The 20,423-nt window shown below is 40.7% G+C and overlaps 5 protein-coding genes across 7 annotated transcripts; 2 read left to right on the top strand and 3 right to left on the bottom strand.

Annotated features, from left to right (window-relative positions):
- Positions 1–250: 250 nt before the first annotated feature.
- On the bottom strand, positions 251–1,338 carry LOC134185916 (endoplasmic reticulum resident protein 29-like). The gene is made up of 2 exons (XM_062653800.1): positions 1,220–1,338; positions 251–1,138 (listed from the first exon to the last, which is right to left on the bottom strand). Exons 1-2 carry the CDS (start codon positions 1,316–1,318, stop codon positions 494–496), a joined length of 744 nt encoding a protein of 247 aa, XP_062509784.1. The 5' UTR covers positions 1,319–1,338; the 3' UTR covers positions 251–493.
- A 135-nt stretch (positions 1,339–1,473) lies between these two features.
- Positions 1,474–3,360, bottom strand: LOC134188485 (neuralized-like protein 4). The gene is made up of 3 exons (XM_062656650.1): positions 3,086–3,360; positions 2,114–2,441; positions 1,474–2,009 (listed from the first exon to the last, which is right to left on the bottom strand). Exons 1-3 carry the CDS (start codon positions 3,257–3,259, stop codon positions 1,687–1,689), a joined length of 825 nt encoding a protein of 274 aa, XP_062512634.1. The 5' UTR covers positions 3,260–3,360; the 3' UTR covers positions 1,474–1,686.
- A 62-nt stretch (positions 3,361–3,422) lies between these two features.
- LOC134187059 (uncharacterized) lies at positions 3,423–9,845 on the top strand. The gene is made up of 20 exons (XM_062655178.1): positions 3,423–4,640; positions 5,188–5,282; positions 5,348–5,431; positions 6,069–6,106; positions 6,176–6,343; positions 6,720–6,812; positions 6,869–6,982; positions 7,043–7,140; positions 7,214–7,254; positions 7,312–7,387; positions 7,593–7,649; positions 7,724–7,834; positions 7,909–7,957; positions 8,011–8,054; positions 8,113–8,192; positions 8,258–8,363; positions 8,414–8,501; positions 8,877–9,011; positions 9,066–9,182; positions 9,244–9,845. Exons 1-20 carry the CDS (start codon positions 3,516–3,518, stop codon positions 9,540–9,542), a joined length of 3,018 nt encoding a protein of 1,005 aa, XP_062511162.1. The 5' UTR covers positions 3,423–3,515; the 3' UTR covers positions 9,543–9,845.
- Positions 9,846–10,251: 406 nt separating this feature from the next.
- On the top strand, positions 10,252–15,262 carry LOC134197678 (spectrin alpha chain-like). Its single transcript, XM_062667027.1, has 15 exons — positions 10,252–10,620; positions 10,674–10,861; positions 10,926–10,978; positions 11,332–11,844; positions 11,900–12,114; positions 12,171–12,464; positions 12,525–12,700; positions 12,757–12,914; positions 12,974–13,112; positions 13,185–13,452; positions 13,516–13,680; positions 13,742–14,175; positions 14,227–14,479; positions 14,544–14,804; positions 14,926–15,262. The coding sequence occupies exons 1-15, from the start codon at positions 10,303–10,305 to the stop codon at positions 15,172–15,174; spliced, it is 3,684 nt and encodes a 1,227-aa protein (XP_062523011.1). The 5' UTR covers positions 10,252–10,302; the 3' UTR covers positions 15,175–15,262.
- Positions 15,182–20,405, bottom strand: LOC134197688 (cleavage and polyadenylation specificity factor subunit 7-like). 3 transcript variants are annotated; one of them, XM_062667049.1, is made up of 16 exons: positions 20,337–20,405; positions 20,215–20,277; positions 20,114–20,144; positions 18,670–18,884; positions 18,513–18,616; positions 18,376–18,441; positions 18,239–18,318; positions 17,978–18,184; positions 17,502–17,584; positions 17,352–17,450; positions 17,252–17,292; positions 17,168–17,193; positions 16,798–16,887; positions 16,584–16,731; positions 15,588–15,901; positions 15,182–15,355 (listed from the first exon to the last, which is right to left on the bottom strand). In XM_062667049.1, exons 1-15 carry the CDS (start codon positions 20,382–20,384, stop codon positions 15,592–15,594), a joined length of 1,611 nt encoding a protein of 536 aa, XP_062523033.1. In that variant the 5' UTR covers positions 20,385–20,405; the 3' UTR covers positions 15,182–15,355; positions 15,588–15,591. The 3 variants fall into 3 exon arrangements, with proteins under 3 accessions (XP_062523033.1, XP_062523021.1, XP_062523026.1); XM_062667037.1 differs by having other exon boundaries at positions 16,798–16,890; XM_062667042.1 differs by having other exon boundaries at positions 15,577–15,901; positions 16,798–16,890.
- Between the last annotated feature and the right edge of the window lie 18 nt (positions 20,406–20,423).

A 20,423-nucleotide genomic window follows, 5' to 3' on the forward strand; every position in this document is an offset into this window, starting at 1 on the left:
GTAGACACACTATAACCTTCACGCATGAATGCAAAATGTTGCTGTCATTGATCATATGGTGTTTAGACTACTGTTGGTACTAATAATGATACTAACAGTCTGTAACAGGTACCCAGCATTGCCAGAAAATGCATATAGACTTCACCTACTAGACTCAATTTATAGTATCATTACACTAATCGATGGCCTAACTCTCACAGGAGAAAATGACTGTGGAACCTTGTAATTAATAATTTGCTGCTTCATAGACTAAAAATATTTATTGATTATGCACATAGTCAATAAATACTTTCAATATAAATACTATCCTACACTGGCAATTGCATATTTCTCTCCTGTTCCCCCTGCTTTGCTGTTTCAATGCGATTCTCTTATGTAATATGCAATAGCAAGTCACAGTAATAAGAGTTCAAAAGAGACAACAAACCAATACTGTCAGACACAACTAAAACCTGTAACAAAGAAATTCACAATTGTCGAGCCAACTTAGTAATTAAAGTTCATCTTTTGTCCCTGTCGAAGTAACTTGGAATGATGAGAGAATGTTAATTCTAATCTTAAACATTTCTTTCTTGTCATCTTTCACTTTTCCTTCTAGCAACCCTCTAACACGATTCATCTCGGAAGTAACATACTCATCTCCCTTCTCCAAGATTTTCTCCATAATTTTGACATACACTTTTGCATTCTTTTTTTCCTCGTCGTTTTCCAGATTCTCGGCAGTTGAACGCGCATTATCAAGGTTCTCTTTTCTTACGCTTTCATCACCTGCTATAAAAGCAGCTGCAAGATTGTCGAGACTCTCCAAACAGCCAGGCAGCCCAATCCACAATCCACCTTCAACTTTGATGAATCGAGTCAAGTCATCAGCAGATGCATCACCACTATAGGTCACCGGGTGTTCAGAGTCACCTTTCAAGAACAGCTTGTACACCGGGTAGTCATCCTTGTTGACTCCAAACCTCTCGCGCAGTGCCTCGTTTACCTTCTCCCCGAACTCTGAGATGCCAACTTCTGCCACAAGGAGATCTTTCCGAGAGCTGGCACGTTCAGCAAACGTCTTAAAATGATCCTCTTTCTCTCCATACGGATATTGCCTGTCGAACTTGACGATTACTACGGGGTGCGCTGCAATAACCTGCAGATAGGCGTGTGACCACGTGTGTCACCTAGCGTGTGTACATGTCTAGGTAGGGAAGCAGAAATGTGTTGCACCCACCTTGTCGAATGTTAGGACATCCAGACTGACTGCACCTTTGGCAGCTTCTGAGACCCTCATCAGAGCTATCAAAACAGCAAAATAGAAGAAGCGAGCCATCTCGCTAAATAGATCACGTGACGAGAAACTTAGCCACGCTGCAGATTGTGATTGGATCATGCACTAATCCGGGCTCTCGTCTAATTAAAGGCGGAGCTAAAACTATATATTACGAAAAATTGCTATTTGCTACTAGCAAACAGGGTTCTTCCTTGATCATGTGTAGAACATCAAACTGCTTGTACATAGATATAGACTAGGGTATGATCACTGAAAATAAACAGACCAGACCACCATGTCCGCATGTTATGTCATATCTACAGTTTGATTAAAATGCAACATACTAACTACTTCAGTAGTTACTCTCATTTACAAAAAAACTTCATACTAGACAAACCATGTAGATACTAACACAAGTATTTTCCTAATTATCCAGTTACCCCTTCAAAAAGAAATGGATCGTCTTGAGTTGGCTTTGGATCTTTTGCTCTCTTCTGTGCCTTCGATTTCGTCTTCGAATTTCTTACTGCAACAGATACATCAACGGGTGCAGGAGGTTCTGCCATGTGCACCGGAATTCCAAATAAGTTAGGATGTGCCGGGAGGGCTGCACCAAAGTAAGGGCCTTGAGGAAATATGCTATGCTCTGCGGGAAATACAACAGGCTGTACTCTGGGTGAGTTCATTATTGCTGCCTTAGACTCAACATTTTCCTCCTCATCTGCTATCTCGTCAGCCATGTCGGCATCCCCTTCAACAACAAGCTAAGTATCAACATCAATGTTGTCCCAAACAGAAACTATTTAACACATTAACACAGTTTACTGCTTTTGCAACAGACCATTTTGTACTTACTAGATTCACTCTGAATAGTGATTTGCTTCGCTTGGCCATAGATGTCTGCTATTAGCCATATTGGTGCATCGACTGGTATATCATACGCTGCCACACCTTTATCAACACCATTCAATTGGAAACGCAGTTCTCCATCAGCACTAACGACCACACCAATGATATCACCAGGATTGACATTCTCAAGATGTAGTTCATTGTAATTTGTTTCCACATGATTGTGGTGAAGTGTACCGCCAGACAAGACCCAGTGATCATCTTGATTATATACATCCAACACACCAGCTGGAATATCACTGAGATCAGGATTACACAGAGTCAATCCAAGACGCTAAATAAAGACATCCATCAACTAAACATTATAGCTAATACTCGACAGTATAAATGAAATGGTTTTCAATAAATTAAAACTATTGATCTACAGATTCGTGTAACACAAAAGTGCGAGTAAGCAGTTTGCTAGAGAGAAGTTGCATACTATTCATCTGTGTCATCAGTATTAGCCACATGTATACCTACATATATGGTATATATGCTCTCTATTAACAAGATGGACACTAAAGCCACGTCAATGTCTATTGCTTTTCGTATCAAGCAAGCACAGTTCCCAAGTCAATGAGACAGAAATTAGAACGGTCAAAAAAGAAGAGAACAATTGCTTACATACTATTAGATGATTAATTTACTGGCAACATCTCCAACAATGCAAATGTACAAACATGGAACAACCTTGACATGTTTTAGATATCACCAGTTAAGCTTCCTCTTCTGAGTCAGACAACCCTTGTTGAATGCACTTTTGCTGCAATTATTGTCATTAGATCAATCAAGACTAATACTAGCATAACGTTGTAATACTGCTATACAAAAGACTTAACATATAGTTTGCCAGGAACGGTAGCTTATTCAATCAACCAAAGGTCCGAGTCTGTCATGATCAGTCACTCAATTCATTCTCTCTGTGAGAAAACATACCAATCCTCCTGCCCATCCAGCTTCCTTTTGATCAAATCGAACGAGGAATGGTTCTCCAATTTCTAGTGGATCTTTACTGTACACAACACCCTTGTTGTAGCTCTCTATCCGCAAGGCAACTGTGTTTTCGTGAGACAGTCTCACATTCTGACCACAACGTTGATGAAAAGCCATATTCACAACTCTCTAACCCTTCGGTTAGTGTATAAATAAAACAAAAAAAGTCTCCAATAACAATAACTATTCTTCTACTGCTCGAAATGGAAAGGGCAGACATGCAGCGTAACGCACGTTATAACTCACGTTTTGTCGGTCCTGCGCATGCGGATTTTATATTCGTCGCTCGGCAGAGATGCATTTGTGATTGGAGCGAACAACAAGTGCGGCATTGTTATTGCGGTGTATTCGTGAGCCGTTTTCGCTGGGAAAGATGGATGGCAAAGCTCTTCGCAAGCTTCGTCAATTGAATTCTATTGAACGCGGGCTTGACGTCTCTTCGGAGCCCGTACAACAGCAGAATAGTCAACAAGAGAAAGAGGAAGACGGAAAGGGTTTGCTACTTCGTTGTCACGTGAAACAATCTGCTAGCGACTGTGAGCTTTCGGATGCTGACAAAGTGAGTTGCAATGCTTCTGGTCCTGCAGCTGTACAACAGACTGAGGACATCAACCTATTGAAAGAGGTGATACCCAACGAAGACATGAAATCTGATAAAGAAATTGAATGCGTTGATGACCTGCAAATGACAGAAAAAGGAAATGTCGAAGAAGTATTGGTTGAGGAGATTAAGGAATGCGTGAAGACGGATCATCAGTCTGGAGACGAGAAGGCTAGTCTAAGAGAATCCCTTGCCAAGTGCAGTGAACTTAATGCTGTGGAATGGAATGGCAATTGTGGATTGATAGCAACCGACACACCCGTGGAAGCAGAGGACAGTCGTGGTGGATTGGATGGTGATAAACTGGAAGAAATTGTGCAGACAGAAAGAGATCTGTCTAAAGTTACTGACATCAAGTCTGAAGAACCGGGGTGTAGTGAATCAAGTAATCTACAAGTAAGTGAGGATCATGAAACAAAGACAGTGAATCGAAATGATGGAGTAGACTTGCAAGAGAGCACTCGAACTATGAATGCTACAAGTTTGTCGGGAGAAGTGAACATTAACATCTCAGACACACTACAGTCTAGTGATTGTGATAACAGCAGTGACCTCCTACAATCTAGTCAAGATATTGTGTCAAACGCGAATCATGAAGAAGTATCGGACAAAACCCCTGATGAAGCACAAGGAAAGAATGTAGCACAAGATTCGAATGCAGTCTATGCTTCAAGGGACATTCGATATTATCCATGCTCATCTTTGCATTCAATGTCAGTTTCTGATAAACAACCGCAAGATGGTAAACAGCACTTGAGTAGTAGAGGGTATGAAGCAAAGTTTAGGTCATTCTCAAGAGACAGCAGAAAACCAAAGGGTGAACCAAAGACGTATCATGAAATGAAGACATCAGACGCTAGCAACTGGAGGCTGTTTGTTGGCAATTTGAGTTATAAGGTATGGGAGCTTGTCTTAATGTTATATTGATTCTTTTTTTCAACGTAACAGACACAGAAGGCCACATTAACGGTATTGTAAGAATCAAAGTTAGTATGTAGCATAGACCAGACTGCATCGTGATTTTATTGGCTGTAACGTGGATTGGGTTATTTGGTGGGTGATAATAAGTTTTGGATTATGGGGTCCAGCAACACTGAACTTCACAAAGTTGTTATACAGCAGAAACAAACAAAGTGAATAACTTATTTCATGGCTGTTTAGGGTGTAGGCACAGTTGTGTAAACACAAACAAGCATGCAACATCATGAAAGTTAACTGCAAGCTTCATTATCACTTCTAGAATTAATATATTTGCTGTATAAATAGATATGTTATGTAGCTAATCTACTACTATATCAAACAGGGCAGCAGTTTGTGGGGAAATAACTGCTGCTGAATGTACTCTTTGAAGAAAAATGGTCTATTTGTTGCTTAAAGCTGGCACCCAAAGTGCTTTGATGTTTTACCATATTTTGTCTAATTGTTGCTCACACTTACATTGCAGGTAACAGTACGAGATATGTATGACTATTTCGGTCAGTTTGGTTCTGTTCAAGACTGTCATATTGTCAGACACCACGTAACAAAGAAATCGAAAGGGTCACTGTAGTCATACTGTTATCATGTATTGGTACGTAGTGAGTGGCAATGAATTGGGTTTACAGGTTTGGCTTTGTGACGTTTAACAAAGAATCGACTGCCGAGGTTGCTCTAAATTCACCACCTGAGAAGAGAACATTGGACGGCAGGTACACATGGTTGGCTTGTTGATGGTTGATCAGTTGTTGGTTGGCTGAATAGTTAGTCAATTAGTGGGTATAGCTTACCTGGTTTATAACTAGGGAATCTTGCACTGCTTGCAGAGACTTTAGAATAAATTCTCTTACTGATCGGTAAATGACTCGCTGTTACATAATGTTGTGTTTGGTAACATAAAAGTAGTCGTCGCCAGGTTTGATGGTGTATATTAGGAAGGTGTTTGTGTGGTGATTGTTTACACGATTAATTGTTTCGTTAAGAAAGTTTGTCATACACTAATTGTCTTTGAGTATCAGTTGCAAGTAATGTTGTTATCGTAATATTTTTATATTCGTTTGGCTTTAAAGCTGATTTAAGTTTGCCATAGATTTGGAGCTTTGACATCATGTTTGCTTTTGTGGAGACTGCATTATCTTTTTTGCTATCAGAACACATGCAGCCAAGTCTTGCCCAAGCTAGTTTATTCTATAGCATGTTTAGCTTCCGAGCTGACATATTGAGTGTTGCATCAACAGAGCTGAATTAGGATAGATGTGATTGTGATATAGAAGGCAGGAATTACTATTTCGTCACTTTTTGTGTTTGTTATACAATACATGTTTAATAGACTTGTGATACCATTTCTAGAGTAATGAAACTCAGCCGGGCAACACCAAACAAACAAAGTATGTACTGTTGCATTTGACTACACCCACTATGCTACATGTTGTTGTGCTGTATGTCTTGTTGAATAGGATGGTTGGCAGAAGCATCATCTCAGGGAGAACAGATCGTTTCAAAAGGTACAACATCAGCTGTGGTCGTCGATGACGAAGATTGCCACATTCGTCTCTTGCCTGATGAAGTCCTTGCCAAAATTTTCAACTATGTGAATGTCAGGGAAAGGGTGTTGATAGAGAGAGGTAGGAAGATGTTGACTTTTATTGTGGCATATTAGAAATGCATACAGAATTGTTGCTCTTAAAGCATACTGAAAGATAAACACACACACACACACACACACACACACACACACACACACACACACACACACACACACACACACACACACACACACACACACACACACACACACACACACACACACACACTAACACATGCGTATGTATGTATGTGGTCAGTAGACATAGCCATTCTATGTACTATCAAGGCATGCATTTTTTCAATATGACTGTCTAATAACTGCTAGCACATGACAAGCACACGTAACATTTGTGTAGCGAAATGCATCACTCTAATTCAGTGGTTGTAGAGCAGTTGGATTGGTATTATGTATAGTTTGCCAACGGTGGCATACTGTGGCAAGGGCATCATGGCATTCTGTGACGCACATCTCTGTTCATCAGACTTTTAATTTGTGGAAAGGACAACGTAAGGATGACATGGTCTCGATGAAATTTTGCAATTCTAAGTGTTTTTGTCATCAGATCTTACTGACAAGGTCTTTCGTGAGATTCTCAAACGTGGTTGCTGTGAACTGCGTTCTATTGACTTGTCTGGCTGTCCTCGACATCTCACAGGCTTTGCGCTTCTTTTGGTTGGTGAGTAGTAATACTTACTCTAACCCTTACTTGCCATTATGATTTCAATGGTGTTTGCAGGTGCTAAATGTAAGAAATTGACACACTTGGATATCAGTGGTGTATCTATCTCTAAAATGTGTTTGAGAAAAGTCTGTGAAGACTGCACAAAATTACAGGTGAATGTGGATACTCAAGAGTTGGTAGATGTTGGTAGCTTCTAGATAAAGCTGGTGTTTCTATTTGGTGTAGTGGATTCGGTTGCATAAATGTTGTAAAGTTAGTGAGAAAGGGTGAGTGAATGAGACTATCTATGGCTATTAGCAGCTATCATTTGGTTGTTTCGGCAGCTTTTGGTGGTTGTTTCATTACTGTAAAGAGCTGCAGTACGTAGACATAGGATGCAACCCTAGGCTTACCGGACAGGTATAACACTGTGTGTATGTGTGTTCGTTTCTGTGTGTGTGTGTGTGTGTGTGTGTGTGTGTGTGTGTGTGTGTGTGTGTGTGTGTGTGTGTGTGTGCTTGCCTGCCTGCCCACCTGCTCACCCATCCACTTCTGTTTGTTTTGCCTTGTTATTTGTCTGTCTGTCTGTTGTCATGTTTCATAATACCATTTGTAATATTGCTAGTGCTTTTATGTCGTGGGCAGTCAACTGTCTACTATTATTCTCAGTGGATGCACCAAGGTACAGTGTACAGTACCAAACCATTTCATTATTTTATCCTTTATTTCTCAATAATTTTGTTGCATTACATGCAGCTGACTGACAATGGTATTGAACTGTTGGTCAGTCGATCACCAAATCTTACAGAACTTGATATCAACAAGTGTCAGTTGTTGACAGATCAGGGCATCAGAGCTATAGCATCTGTAAGTCTTTTAAGATGGATCTGTACTGGTGTGTTTTCTGATGCATGCGCTCAGTACTGTGCTCTCCATTTCAGAATTGCTCAAAACTAAAGCGGCTTGATTGTAGTTCATGCGGGTCGTCAGGTTGATTGCATATGTCATTGAATTTGCCATATTTATGATTTTCTGTGTTTTAGTCACATCATGTGGTTTTGTCTGTTTGAGCAAGCTTCTCTCTCTTGTATGCTTGTAACTATTACTTCATGTTAACCGAGTACTATTGGATTTTGTGTTTGAAGGAGAAGCTGTATTTGAGTCAAAATTCTGGTGTAAACGATGATGTCATGGCTGCCATTGCAAGACACTGCAGTCACCTTTGGTTAGCTGTCTTTGCTGTATGTGGCTGTCTTGCTGCTTTACTAATGGTGTCTCTCTCTGTATCAGTGAGCTGGATGTGAGTTCGTGTAGAGATGGTTTAACAGATGTTGGCATTCAGTGTCTTGTTGGATGTATTTGTCTGACACATCTGAATATCAGTTATATTACGAGTGTAAGCTTGCTGTAAATGAGTTTTTTTGTTGATGGTAGTTGTGTGCTTAGTTGACAAATGAGGGAGTGTCTCACCTGGCTCAAATTCAGAGCTTGAAAAAGTTGATAGCTCGATACTGCAGTGGCATCACAACACCTGGTGATAAGACACACAATAATTTTGTATTCTGTTTCTCTAAATTATTTGGCTGTTTGCATGTCTGCGAGTTTATGTCACTGTGCTTGAGCTTGCCTGTCTGCTTGTTTTTGTCTCGTTTGTGTGTTGTGTGCAAACGTTTCCAGTCAAATTAGTGTTATCTTTGTAAAGACATGAATTTGTATAATTCAAGTAAGTACTGTGCATGTTATTGTTGAAGGTCATTTAGTCACCATAGTCATGTGTTTGCTCATAATCGATTGTTGCAAATGAAAACAAGGCCATACATGTTGTGATGTTTGTTTACTTGTGTACATGTGTGTCTGATTGCCAGCATGCTGTGTATCTGAGTTGTTGTTAATACTGTTGTCTTGCTAGGGTTTGTTGCTGTAGCCACATTGTGTGAATTAGAAGAACTGGATGTAAGTTCTTGTTATCAGCTTGGTGATGTCTTCCTTGAGAAAGTCACTGCTGCAAAATCAACAAACACAATCTTACTAATTGATATTGGAGGTTTTTCTGAGCTTTTAGTGTTAATCTTGAGAAATGGAATATTTGTGTTTGCAGGAACGTCAATCACAGATGAATGCATAGCAAGAGTTCAGAAGTCTGGTGCAACAGTGAAATTAAACTTACAGTCCTTGGCTCATATACATTTGATCCCGGATGTCTATGACAGATTGGGTATCTTTCATATCGCATCACTGTGCATTGAGTAAATTCTAAATCAATGTACAATATACAGGAAATGATGATGATGATGATGATGATGATGATGATGATGATGATGGTGACGGTGATGATAAGGACGATGGAGAGACAGGAAGTTCAGGTGCAGAGCCGAGTGATCCAATGTCAATTGCATCAGAATCTGTTGTGTCCAGTGGGAATGTGACAGCTGCAGGCACAATTAATGATGAAAACCTTAGTGGAGATTTCAAGGAAGAACTTGATGACTTTGGTCTGTACTGTGAGGACTTTCTGGTCAATGATGATCCATCGATGTTTCCCGACAATGAAGATGAGTGGATGTTTCAGTCTTGATGAATGCAATTGGGTTGAGGTTGAGTTTTTGTTAAGTATGTATGTTATTCTGGAGTTTGCCTATCAGGCTGATGAACAAAAACAAAACAAAGTGAGCAGAGTTATAGAAATTTACACTGCAGAATGGAGTTATTGATTATATACTGTTATACTGCCTTTGCTTTTACAAACTTACATGTGGTAAGTTAATCTGCAGATGAAAGGTTGTGTTGAGTAACACAGTATTAATGGTTGTGTTGGGTAACACAGTATTAATGTTTTTAGCTTCTCTTTAATTTGATTTCTCAGTTGAGTGATAGCCTACTCCTTTGAGTACTAATACATGTGCCATTGATCAGACATTGCAGCATGTATCACCAACTGATTGACTAATACCACGTTCACCTTTTACACTTTAGAACCATGCCAGATGTAGTAAAAATCAATCTAGATGACTAAAATCGGCACCAAAATGAGGCCTTTATCAAGTATTTTAGTAGAACAAAGTAATGGCAATCTTGAAGAAAATTTATCTGGTGCAGCTCACTTCTGAAGTCATACAAGTCACTGATTCATAGTGCTGTGATGAGTCATCTATGTATCCCACTACTTCTAATTGACTTGTGCTAGACATTGTATTCCATTTATTTAGATCTCTAATAATTTTCCAACAGAAGTCATTAGTAGTCAAACGTGCTAAACATATTACACAATGTCTTGATGCCAATGTCAGAGTATTGAGTGGGGATTTGGATTGAGATTGGGATGCACGTGATCCAGGATGTCGGCAGACCGCAGCAAACGCCCAGGCTCCGCTGGAGCGAGAGGTAGCATCTCCAACAGTCTGTCCGGCGGAGTATCCGTTAGTCGAAGTGAAAGCCAAGAGGCTAACACTGCAGCAGCTGCAAATCGATGCCGCAGTCGCGTGCTCGGTCGCTGGGAATCACTAAAACAACAAGCCGAGGAGAGGCGAGCTCTGCTGCAAGAGTCATATCAGTTCCAGGTGTTCAAACGAGATGAGAAAGACGTAATGTCGTGGATAGACGACAAGATGTCGTTTGCGACGGATGAGGCTTATCGAGATCCAACGAATTTGCAGGTTTATGCGAGTTCCATCAGTTAGACCGCCCATCACGTGGTGTCTATTTTCAGGCGAAGTTGCAAAAACAACAAGCGTTCGAAGCAGAAATAGCCGCAAAACAGTCGGAATACAATAAAATAATGGTGATGGGCAAGAAATTGGTCAACTATAATCATTACAGAGCTGAAGAAATCGAGCAGTCGCTTGATGATTTCGCTCTGGCTTGGAAACAACTACAAGAAACGACGGCTCAAAGAGGGTATAAGGACAATGTGCAATGTTTTGTGGAGCAGATTTATATACTGTATAATCTTCGTTGGTAGACGTAAGCTGGAAGAAGCGCTGCAACTGTCCAATTCACTGCAAAAGTTTGTTGGTATGGTCAAGTCATGCAGTTGCTAGGCAATTGAAAATACAGTACATTGTTATTGGGACGAGACAAGTAGAATTTGTTCATTTGTTCTGTGTATAACGTTTCGGGCATGGACCAATTTTCTTAATAAATGACACACACACACACACACACACACACACACACACACACACACACACACACACACACACACACACACACACACACACACACACACACACACACACACACACACACACACACACACACACACACACACACACACACACACACACACACACACACGACATACAGATTTGGTTATGCGAAACTTGTGAGGGTCTTACCAAAGTAATAACTGGGACTACATATTGTAGGTAACTTCCGTGATGTGATGTCATGGATGAAAGATGTTTTGGACCATTTGGCATCGGCAGAGTTAGCTAAAGATCTTCCAGGGGCCGAAGATTCACTCAAGATTCACCAAGATCGAAAAAGCGAGATCCAAGCCCGAGAAAATGCAATAAAGCAAGTTTTAGAATTTGGACAGAATCTGGTATCTACAGGACATTATGCAAAAGATGATATAGTAAGAGACTTAAAAGCTCTGGAAGAAGCAAAGAATGAGATGGATAGTATGTGGGAAACAAAGCAGACAGAATTCCATCAATGCTTTGAACTGCAGTGGTTTGAGCGGGATGTGAGAGTAGCAGAAAAATGGACTGCAGCCAGAGAAACCTTTTTGGCAGCATCAGAAGAAGATTTGGGTGACTCACTGGACAGTGTAGAAGCACTGCAGAAGAAACATGACAGCTTTGAGAAGTCACTGGCTGCACAAGAGGAGAACATAAGGGAACTGATTGATTTCACCAAAAAGCTAGTTGCAGAAGGTTCTTGCATGAGCTGATTTGGAAAGTTCTTTACTTTAAAATATTTTTATGCCAGGACATTATGCGAACACTGAAATTCAATCTCTGTGTGACTCTGTGATTGAAAATCGAGAGGACTTGAAAGGAAGAGCTGCTGAACGTCGCTCAATGCTAGAACAATCACATGAAAAGCAATGCTTCAATAGAGACATAAATGAAGCCGAAGCGTGGATTGGTGAACAGATGTTAATAGCCTCCGATGACACGTACAGAAACCCAACCAATTTACAAGTTTGTGTGTTCACATACAATTCTGTTCATGTAAGTCACATTATTTTGTTCTGTAGGGCAAAATTCAAAAGCAGCATGCCTTTGAAGCTGAGATTGCTGCCAATCGTTCTCAAGTAGACAACGTCGCCCAAACAGCTCTCCGATTAAATGATTCTGGACATTTTGCAGCCAAGGAAATCACTGAGCGTGTTGCAGAACTCTCAGAATTATGGGATTCTCTTTGCGAGGCAGCTAGAGTAAAGACAGAGAGATTGAATGAAGCTTGGAAAGCCCAGCAGTTGAACAGAGCTATTGAAGACGTAATGGTTTGGATTGACACGACAGCATCTTCACTAGCCTCAGAAGAACAGGTAGTTCACATACAAATGTGAACTTGAAGCAAACCATACATAATCTGTCATCAATTGCAGGGTAAAGACTTGGGAAGTGTAAATGTCCTAATAAAGCGGCACCACCTGATTGAACATAGTGTTTCCACTTATCGTGAGCGTGTAGAAGCACTAAGGAAAGAAGGCCACCTGCTTGCTGAACAGGGTCATTTCAATGCAGAGGAGATTAATCAGATGTGCCAAACTCTTGTTGAAAGGTAATGCCGACAGCAGTGGAATAGCGATGTCTGAATGAGTTTGTTTTCATTGTCAGATATGAGGAGTTGGCTAAACCGGCTGCCAATCGTCACCAGCTACTAAGATCATCACTGCAGCTACACCAATACCTTAGAGAGATTGATGATTTAGAGATATGGGTTGTAGAGAGAGAGCCATTGGCTGCATCTACAGAATATGGCACAGATTTGACTGGTTCTTTACACAGTATTCTGGATGCATGGATATTTGACTTAATAATGTTGGTTTGCCAGGGGCTCAAAGTCTTCACAAGAAGCACCAAACATTCACAGCTGAACTGGCAGCATTTCAGCAACGTATTTCTAATTTGGGAAGTACAGCTCGGAGCTTATATGAGGATGGCCACACATCCAGTGATCTCATCATGGACAAGTAGGACAGCACTGTTACATTAGCAGCAGTATCAATATAAACTTCACAATGTCTCAACGTTATGCCCTATAGGTGGCAGGTGTTGGAGCAAAGGTGGAACCAATTGAAGATTCTGTCACAGACAAGAGCACAGAAACTTGAGCAGTCCTTGCAGTCACAAAGTTATTATGCTGATGCAACAGAAGCAGATTCGTGGCTTAATGACAAACAAGCATTAATTCAGAGTGGAGACCTGGGAAAGGATGAAGAGTCAACCCAGAACTTCATCAAACGGCTTGCATCAATAGAAACAGCATTTGATATCTTTGAAAGAGATTCTCTAGCCCAATTACAAAGCCAGGTCGCATTCAATCATTGTAGAGTATGATTTGCTTTCCATAAATTGATATTTGTACATCTCTAGTCTACTGGAATGATTTCAAAGGCTCACTTTGATGCAGGAACCATGTCCAAGAGACAACAAGCATTGGAAGACAAAACTAGTCATATCCGTCAACTGATGAAGACAAAACGACAAGAACTAGACTTTCGGTTGCAACTTCATCATTTTACTCGAGAAGCTGATACGGTCGACAACAAACTAGAACCATCCAACATTCTAATCTAATCAATTATCATTAAATGTTTAGGTTGAAGCATGGATTGCAGAACAAATGGCATCTGCTGGCTTAGAAGATCTTGGAAACAACGTTGAACACTGTCAGAGACTAAAGGAAAAGTTTGACGCGTTTGCACAAACCTTGGTGGCAGGAGAAGAGAGAGTCAAATCATTGATTAAGGCAGGTGATAAGCTGCTTGACATGAAGACTGAAACAACAGGAAAAGAAAGTCATTTGAGTCCACATGGAGCAAGTGAGGAGGCAGCAGAACTGATCGAGACACGTCAACAGCAACTGGCAGATAATTGGAATGAACTGCAATCACTTGTCAATGAAAGATCAGAACAGCTAGAGGAAGCGTTGCAGATTCACTTGTTCAATCGAATGTATGATGAAGTGACAAGCAGGATAGCAGAAAAGGAGAAACTAATTAGAAGTGATGATGTTGGAGAAGATGTAGCCAGGTATCAAACGTCCCTCATTTACTTGCTTTAGAAATCATTCATGTTTTGCAGTGCCGAATCTCTTCAAAGGCAGCATGAAGGGTTTGAACGCGACCTTGCAGCTCTGGAAGGACGAGTCAAGGATATTCGCCACTCTGCACACACACTGGCTGAGTCATTTGATGAAAATGCCGACGGAATAGCTGAACAAGAAGCAGAGATTGTCAGTGCATGGGAACACCTGAAAGAAAAGTGTAGTTCTCGCAAGGAACAACTGCAGCAATCACTACAACTTCAACACTTTCTAGGCGATACGAGACACTTGGTGAATTGTTTTTCCAATCTAGCTACCAATGTACTCAACATTTACAATTGTGCATGAATTGCAGATTTCCTGGATGAGAAATGTCCACTCGCTTGTGGGTAGTAGTGAGCCAATCAAAGACGTTTCCAGTGCTGAAGCTGCACTAAAACTTCACCACGATCATAAAGCAGAGATTGATGCTCGCAGCAGTCGATTTAGAGGAGTTGTTTCATTCGGTCAAAGCCTTATTGATTCTGGCCATCCATCAGCTAATCAAATCACAGAAAAATTGGAAGCTATTGAAAAAGAAAAGAGAGACCTACAGTTATTCTGGGAAGAAAGGAAGGTCAGTATTATATGATTTGTATCCATCAGCTAAATTTCCACTTGTCTACACTCTACAGTCCTGCCTGTCCACAAATTACATTCATGTAAGATGACTGAATGTATTCTTGTACCTTATTTAGAATATTCTCCAGTGGACATTAGACCTTGAGCAGTTTGAACGTGATGCCAACATTGCCGATGGCTGGATGATGTCGTGTGAGGCTCTCTTAGCTACAGAAGACATTGGAGAAAACATGGAAAATATCGATGATCTGATGCAACAGCACAATGACTTTGAGAAAGCATTAGTAGCACAAGAAGATAAAATGAAAACACTAGATGAGCATGCTGACAAACTCATTGATGGTCAAATGGGATGGGTGAACTGACGCTAGACAATAGTAAATTAAACATATCTCTTTTTATCAATTCAATCAATACATTGCGTTCATATGGCAGAAACCTAGTCAATAGTGTACAACATTAACCAAAAGCTTAGCTGTAAGGCAGTACCAATGTCATTAATTTCACCCTTGAACAGCCACATTAACTAAATCATCATGTAGACATCTAAAAATGCACACACATGCTTAACCACTTAATTAACATGAAGCATGTTGACAGGAAGGCAGGAAAACTATAACCGACAAAACGACAATGGAATACAGATAGTACAAGACACAGAGATGTACGCTGACATGCACAATACAAACAAGCATCTAGTACAAAGCTACAGCCATGACAAAGAAGTGTGAAAAACGGCAACTCTTAGTGCAACACAAAATACAAACCAGAGATTTACTGTTCTATCTCCTTCTGCTCCTTCTGTCATCATCGTACATTCCACGTCTGGTTGTCCCTCCACTTCTTGAAGAGCCGTGTCTGCTATACACAGGTTCCCTCTCCCTCCTTCCCCCTCTTGTTCTATCACGTTTGTCTTTGTCTGAATATGTTCTCTCGTATGCATCGTAAGGCCCTCGTGCTGGACTCCTGTCATTGATAGGACTTGGTGTTCGACTCCTTGGTGGTGTGGGACTCCTGCTTTGGCTGGACCTAGAAGAGTTACTGCGACCAGGACTGGAAACACCTGCATTGCCAGAAGAATGACCAGCATTTCTGTATAAAATCAGACAACACATTAAAACAAAGACACGTGCATATTCAAGCATATACTCAGTCCTGTTTTACATCTAAAATAAATATCAAATTCACACAGCAAACAACAGCTTTCATATGGCAGACTGCAAAATATTGGTGGATGGCATAGGCAGCAGATTATAGTAAACCAATAAACCTGCTGGTTGTTTACCTTGCCTGTAGTTGTTGCAGTCTCCTTACCTCGTCCATGCTCAAAACCTCAACAAAAACCCATCAACATCTGAAAGCCATTGCTTGCTGTTTGAGGTAAATCTCCCCATGCTAAATCTATAGGTTAGCACCCTGCCAAATGACTGCTTGCAATGACTTCCAGTTCCATCAAATGATTTTAATAACAACAGTATAGTGCCCTGACCCTATCATGTTACTCATCCAGAAACATACAATAAATATTTACTGGCTCCCTTCTCCAAATGCCAAAAGTTATCAACCCAAAAATACTCACAAAGTTGAAACTTATCATGTTTGTAAGTGAGGCAAAGGCAGCACTATAAGCCTAGTAAACCAGCAAATAAAATCTTAGCTGTTTATCATCATCATGGCTCACTATTTCTATGCATACCTACTGGTTCAAACAAGCGATGAAAATATCAACTGCAAAATGTCCCACAGCAACGTACATGCAAATGGTGCTAGTTACCTGGAATGTTCCATTTGCTCTTCGATCCCTTGAAGACAATCCTTCAGAGACTGAATTAGAGCCTGACTACTCTCTGAATTGGCAGCCGATGATTGCAAAATCAGAGACATGGCAGTTTTTAATGTATTTACAGCACTATCAAAGTCACCTAAAATCATTCAAACACATTTCCAATAGATAACAAAAACTGCCATAACTACTAGTAAATACAAACCAGTATTTGCATCTTGTATAGCTCTCATCATAGCCGTACTTGACACAGCATGATTTCGTTTCATTACTTCAGCAAATTCCGCTCCAGAAACTACTACAAAACATTGCTTTTTACACAAAAGTGAATTAATAAATTAGAAATTTGAATGGCACTTGCTCAAGCAAACACTGCATTCATTGTTTGCATTATAAACATGCATGCAAGTGCATATGTGCACTCACACACATATCTAGCAACTACAGCAGACACTCATTCACATAAACACACCAACAAATAACAAATTAATTAAAGACAAACAACATAACCAAATACTAAGCAGAGTAGAAAAATAGTCACATATGTATACAAACAGCACATGTACACGACGTACCTCCTCCATATGGATTGTTGCCATGCCTACGTGTACATAAAAACAATGTTTGAAACACCAACTGTATATCTGCTAACAACATACCCAGCCCCAGAGCCACCGATGCCCTGCCCAAATGATTCATTCTGAAAACAAACTCGCCAAAATTAATACAACCCAAATCAAACACAGCAACAAATCTTACTAATCTTGGCCTGTAATCTGGATGAATAAAGTTTGGATTAATGTGAGCGCCCGGTGGTCGAGCATGTGGGCCCATCATCATTTCAGGAGGTGGTCCAAACTATTCAAAACCATCATTTAAAAAACTGTCAAAAGTAACAAAAGAACATACAGCAGGTCTCATTCCCATAGGATCATAACCAGGCATTGGCCTATGCATCATCATACCCATGTCACCAGGAGGAGGCATTGGACCTTTAAATAGAAATGAAAACGTTGCATACAGTACCTCTGCAATATACACAAGTGTACTGTACATAGAAGGCATCAATTATGGAAGCATACTTCAATCATGCTCTCTCTTCTAGGTTATCACCTGCATCTTCTCGTGTCTGTGTAGGAATGAGTGTATGTCTGCACACCTTAACGCTCTACTGTGGCAAAGTCACTGCCTACACGTCAATCTAGGTTATGTTCAATCAATTCATCAAGCACTGAGCCTACACAAATTGTCAATGCTAGCTCATTCAAACAAAAACCTTGTATGTGATCATACTGAACTGTAAACCAGTATGACAATGCAATTGACAAATTAGGTTGTATGGCAGGCATATTACGTGCTTTACACAACAATTAGTTAAGCCTAACCCATCCATGGTCCTGGGGGCACTGGTGGTCCACCCATGGGAGGTGGAAACATCCCCATTGGAGGACCCGGTGGCATGTCCATTGGACCCATTCCACCTGGTCGAAAAGGGCCTGGTGGACGTGCTCCACGTGGTTCATCTGAAGAACGCATATTTCCTCTACCACGAGAGGGCTGTTTGTCCGAAAACCGTGTATAACTGTGTTGTCCTGAATAAACAGACTAGTTGTACACATAGCTGTAGCAGAGAAACATGCACAAACCTCGCTTTGACATTTGCTCAAACTGAGATAACATTACTTTGGTAGAAAGAGCTGCTATTGGCTGTTGACCTAGTATGGTACTGTAAAAATCATCTATCACAGGTAATCTTCAACTTACAGAAAGACGTGAGACTCACAGTTTGGGTAGTTTATTCACGACTACATGGCAAGACACTTCAGACAAAAATTCAACAAGAGCATAGCTATAGACAGGAAAGTACAATACTGACAAACTAAAGTGATACAGCTCGTATCAATTGAAGCATAAACCAACCCTTTCGACTGTCCATTCACCCTGTTTTCGTAGAATTTAATAGCCTTCAAGTCTTTTGCACCAAGATTATATAAAGCATTTGCCAGCTGCATGTCGCTAGTCCACTATAGTACATCAATTCACTTTACCACATACACACACTTCACAAACGCCCTACCCAAGGAAGATTCCCAATGTAAATCGATTTCTTTGATGGTTCAGGTGAGTTATTATACTGCACTGTCACACCTTTGGGAGTCGACAGATCAGCCTCCTGCTTAGCAGGGCTAACAGGCCGATTGGCTAAAGAAGGGATGTCATTCTGTTGTGTAGTTGATTGACCAGTCTCTAAGCCTTCCAACGGAGGGGATGGAGTTGAATCGCGTGATACATCTGGTGATGCAAAACATGACCATATCATGACACAACTACTGTCTTATGCAGTCTGCGGGAGTTCTTGAAATTATTAGACAGTAACGTGAAGTCAAACTTGTGCACAGCTTCTAGCAGTTCTTCATATACCGCAAGGTACATGTAACGATTACACAATGCAAGAGTGACAAATCACAACACTACACAGCAGCAGTACAGCCAACTGCTAAAGACTACTGAATTGATCGAACATCACACACAAGCACATCTTCAGATCAGAAACATGAACTTGCCCATTCAGCTTGCTGAAATGTGTGACAAGACCAATATACAAGTACAAAGCACAAACATTGCATATGTACAAAAATTACATCAGATGCCAACAGCCTAAATCAGACTAACATCACCTCTAATGATATCTAAAAATTCTAGACGTGACCCAAAACAGCAACAGCAGAGCAAGCAGAAAGCAACCATAGGTATGGAAAATGTCCAAAGCAACGGGAATTAATATTCAAAAATTATCATTAGAGTACTTAAAGTCCAGTACGTCCAGATGTCAAGAGACTATACTTTCTGTTCCAATGGCACACTTCTCTTGTTCAGATTAGGAAACAGCCTCAATGTACTTACTTTATATATCAAGAAAAATCTATAATAAGCTACCATCTCACAGTAGTGTGGTGCAACATACCATACAATCAAGCTATACACATTTCCCCAGAATACAAGCTGCTAGCAACTCCAGCCCACTACTCAAGATCATCCAGTAAAAACAGAAATCAAATGTAGAAAAAAATTCTACACTATTAGCACAACAACGGACCATCAGTCCAGTAGCCATGCTACCATATGTATCAACCTGCAACCAGTCTTTGCCACCCTGCAGCAGAGTCCAGCCACTCTCTTCCGGTTTTCAGCTTGCCGAACCAATGCAATGCAAGTGTAGTACTCTACCACGCTAACTCACTACCGTCTACAGTACACAATATGTGGCAGCTCACGGAATTACAGGCAAGTACGGCCAGTTGCAGCATTGTAGCTATACAAACGGGAGCTGTAAAAAGCGACTAAAACACAGAATTCCCTATGACATACTAAGCTGCCATTTCACTAAAAACGTACCCACCCGCCAACGATTACAACTTCTAGCTGCGCTACCCTCCCACACCACAAACGCTAGGCAACAACATACGACACTAGAAAAGAGACTACTGTCCGTAGCCAACAGACGAGACAGCGAGCTGCACCTGCTTCCTTCCCTGGGCTCTCGCCACCGTACTATAAACACGAGCATAACAATATCGTGCTCTACGGAATCGAAATAAAGTCGGTTTCGAGTGACGAGCACCTGTTGTTTGGAAGATGGTTTGCCACTCAAATCATTGTAGATGTCGAGCTCTTTGTTGGCGTCCTGCAATTAAAACTTACTTTCAAACTAAGCGAGATAATTCAGAAGTCGAACAGCCTTACCTCGCTGGTTGGGGTCGTGATGTCGCCATACAAATCAACGTCGGCCATTTGTCGAAATGGCGCATGCTCATTAGCAAAAGCAGAAAC

Source organism: Corticium candelabrum, chromosome 1 (genome assembly GCF_963422355.1).
Source record: "Corticium candelabrum chromosome 1, ooCorCand1.1, whole genome shotgun sequence".
NCBI lineage: Eukaryota > Metazoa > Porifera > Homoscleromorpha > Homosclerophorida > Plakinidae > Corticium > Corticium candelabrum.

Bases quoted from the DNA above. Each gene is read 5' to 3' on its own strand.
- LOC134197688 (XM_062667037.1), bottom strand. From the start codon at position 20,384: ATGGCCGACGTTGATTTGTATGGCGACATCACGACCCCAACCAGCGAG. The intron at 18,442-18,512 runs GTTGGTTTATGC...TCCTGTCTATAG, and splicing joins GTGAATGGACAGTCGAAAGG to CTATGCTCTTGTTGAATTTT. The intron at 16,891-17,167 runs GTACGTCGTGTA...AATGTTTTGTAG, and splicing joins CAACAATCCATATGGAGGAG to TAGTTTCTGGAGCGGAATTT.
- LOC134185916 (XM_062653800.1), bottom strand. From the start codon at position 1,318: ATGGCTCGCTTCTTCTATTTTGCTGTTTTGATAGCTCTGATGAGGGTC. The intron at 1,139-1,219 runs GTGGGTGCAACA...GCCTATCTGCAG, and splicing joins ATGTCCTAACATTCGACAAG to GTTATTGCAGCGCACCCCGT.
- LOC134188485 (XM_062656650.1), bottom strand. From the start codon at position 3,259: ATGGCTTTTCATCAACGTTGTGGTCAGAATGTGAGACTGTCTCACGAA. The intron at 2,442-3,085 runs GTATGTTTTCTC...GTCTTTATTTAG, and splicing joins CTGGATGGGCAGGAGGATTG to CGTCTTGGATTGACTCTGTG. The intron at 2,010-2,113 runs GTAAGTACAAAA...TTGTTGTTGAAG, and splicing joins CACTATTCAGAGTGAATCTA to GGGATGCCGACATGGCTGAC.
- LOC134187059 (XM_062655178.1), top strand. From the start codon at position 3,516: ATGGATGGCAAAGCTCTTCGCAAGCTTCGTCAATTGAATTCTATTGAA. The intron at 7,650-7,723 runs GTACAGTGTACA...CATTACATGCAG, and splicing joins TTCTCAGTGGATGCACCAAG to CTGACTGACAATGGTATTGA. The intron at 8,364-8,413 runs GTAAGCTTGCTG...TTGTGTGCTTAG, and splicing joins ATATCAGTTATATTACGAGT to TTGACAAATGAGGGAGTGTC.
- LOC134197678 (XM_062667027.1), top strand. From the start codon at position 10,303: ATGTCGGCAGACCGCAGCAAACGCCCAGGCTCCGCTGGAGCGAGAGGT. The intron at 12,115-12,170 runs GTTTGTGTGTTC...TTTGTTCTGTAG, and splicing joins GAAACCCAACCAATTTACAA to GGCAAAATTCAAAAGCAGCA. The intron at 12,465-12,524 runs GTAGTTCACATA...CATCAATTGCAG, and splicing joins CACTAGCCTCAGAAGAACAG to GGTAAAGACTTGGGAAGTGT.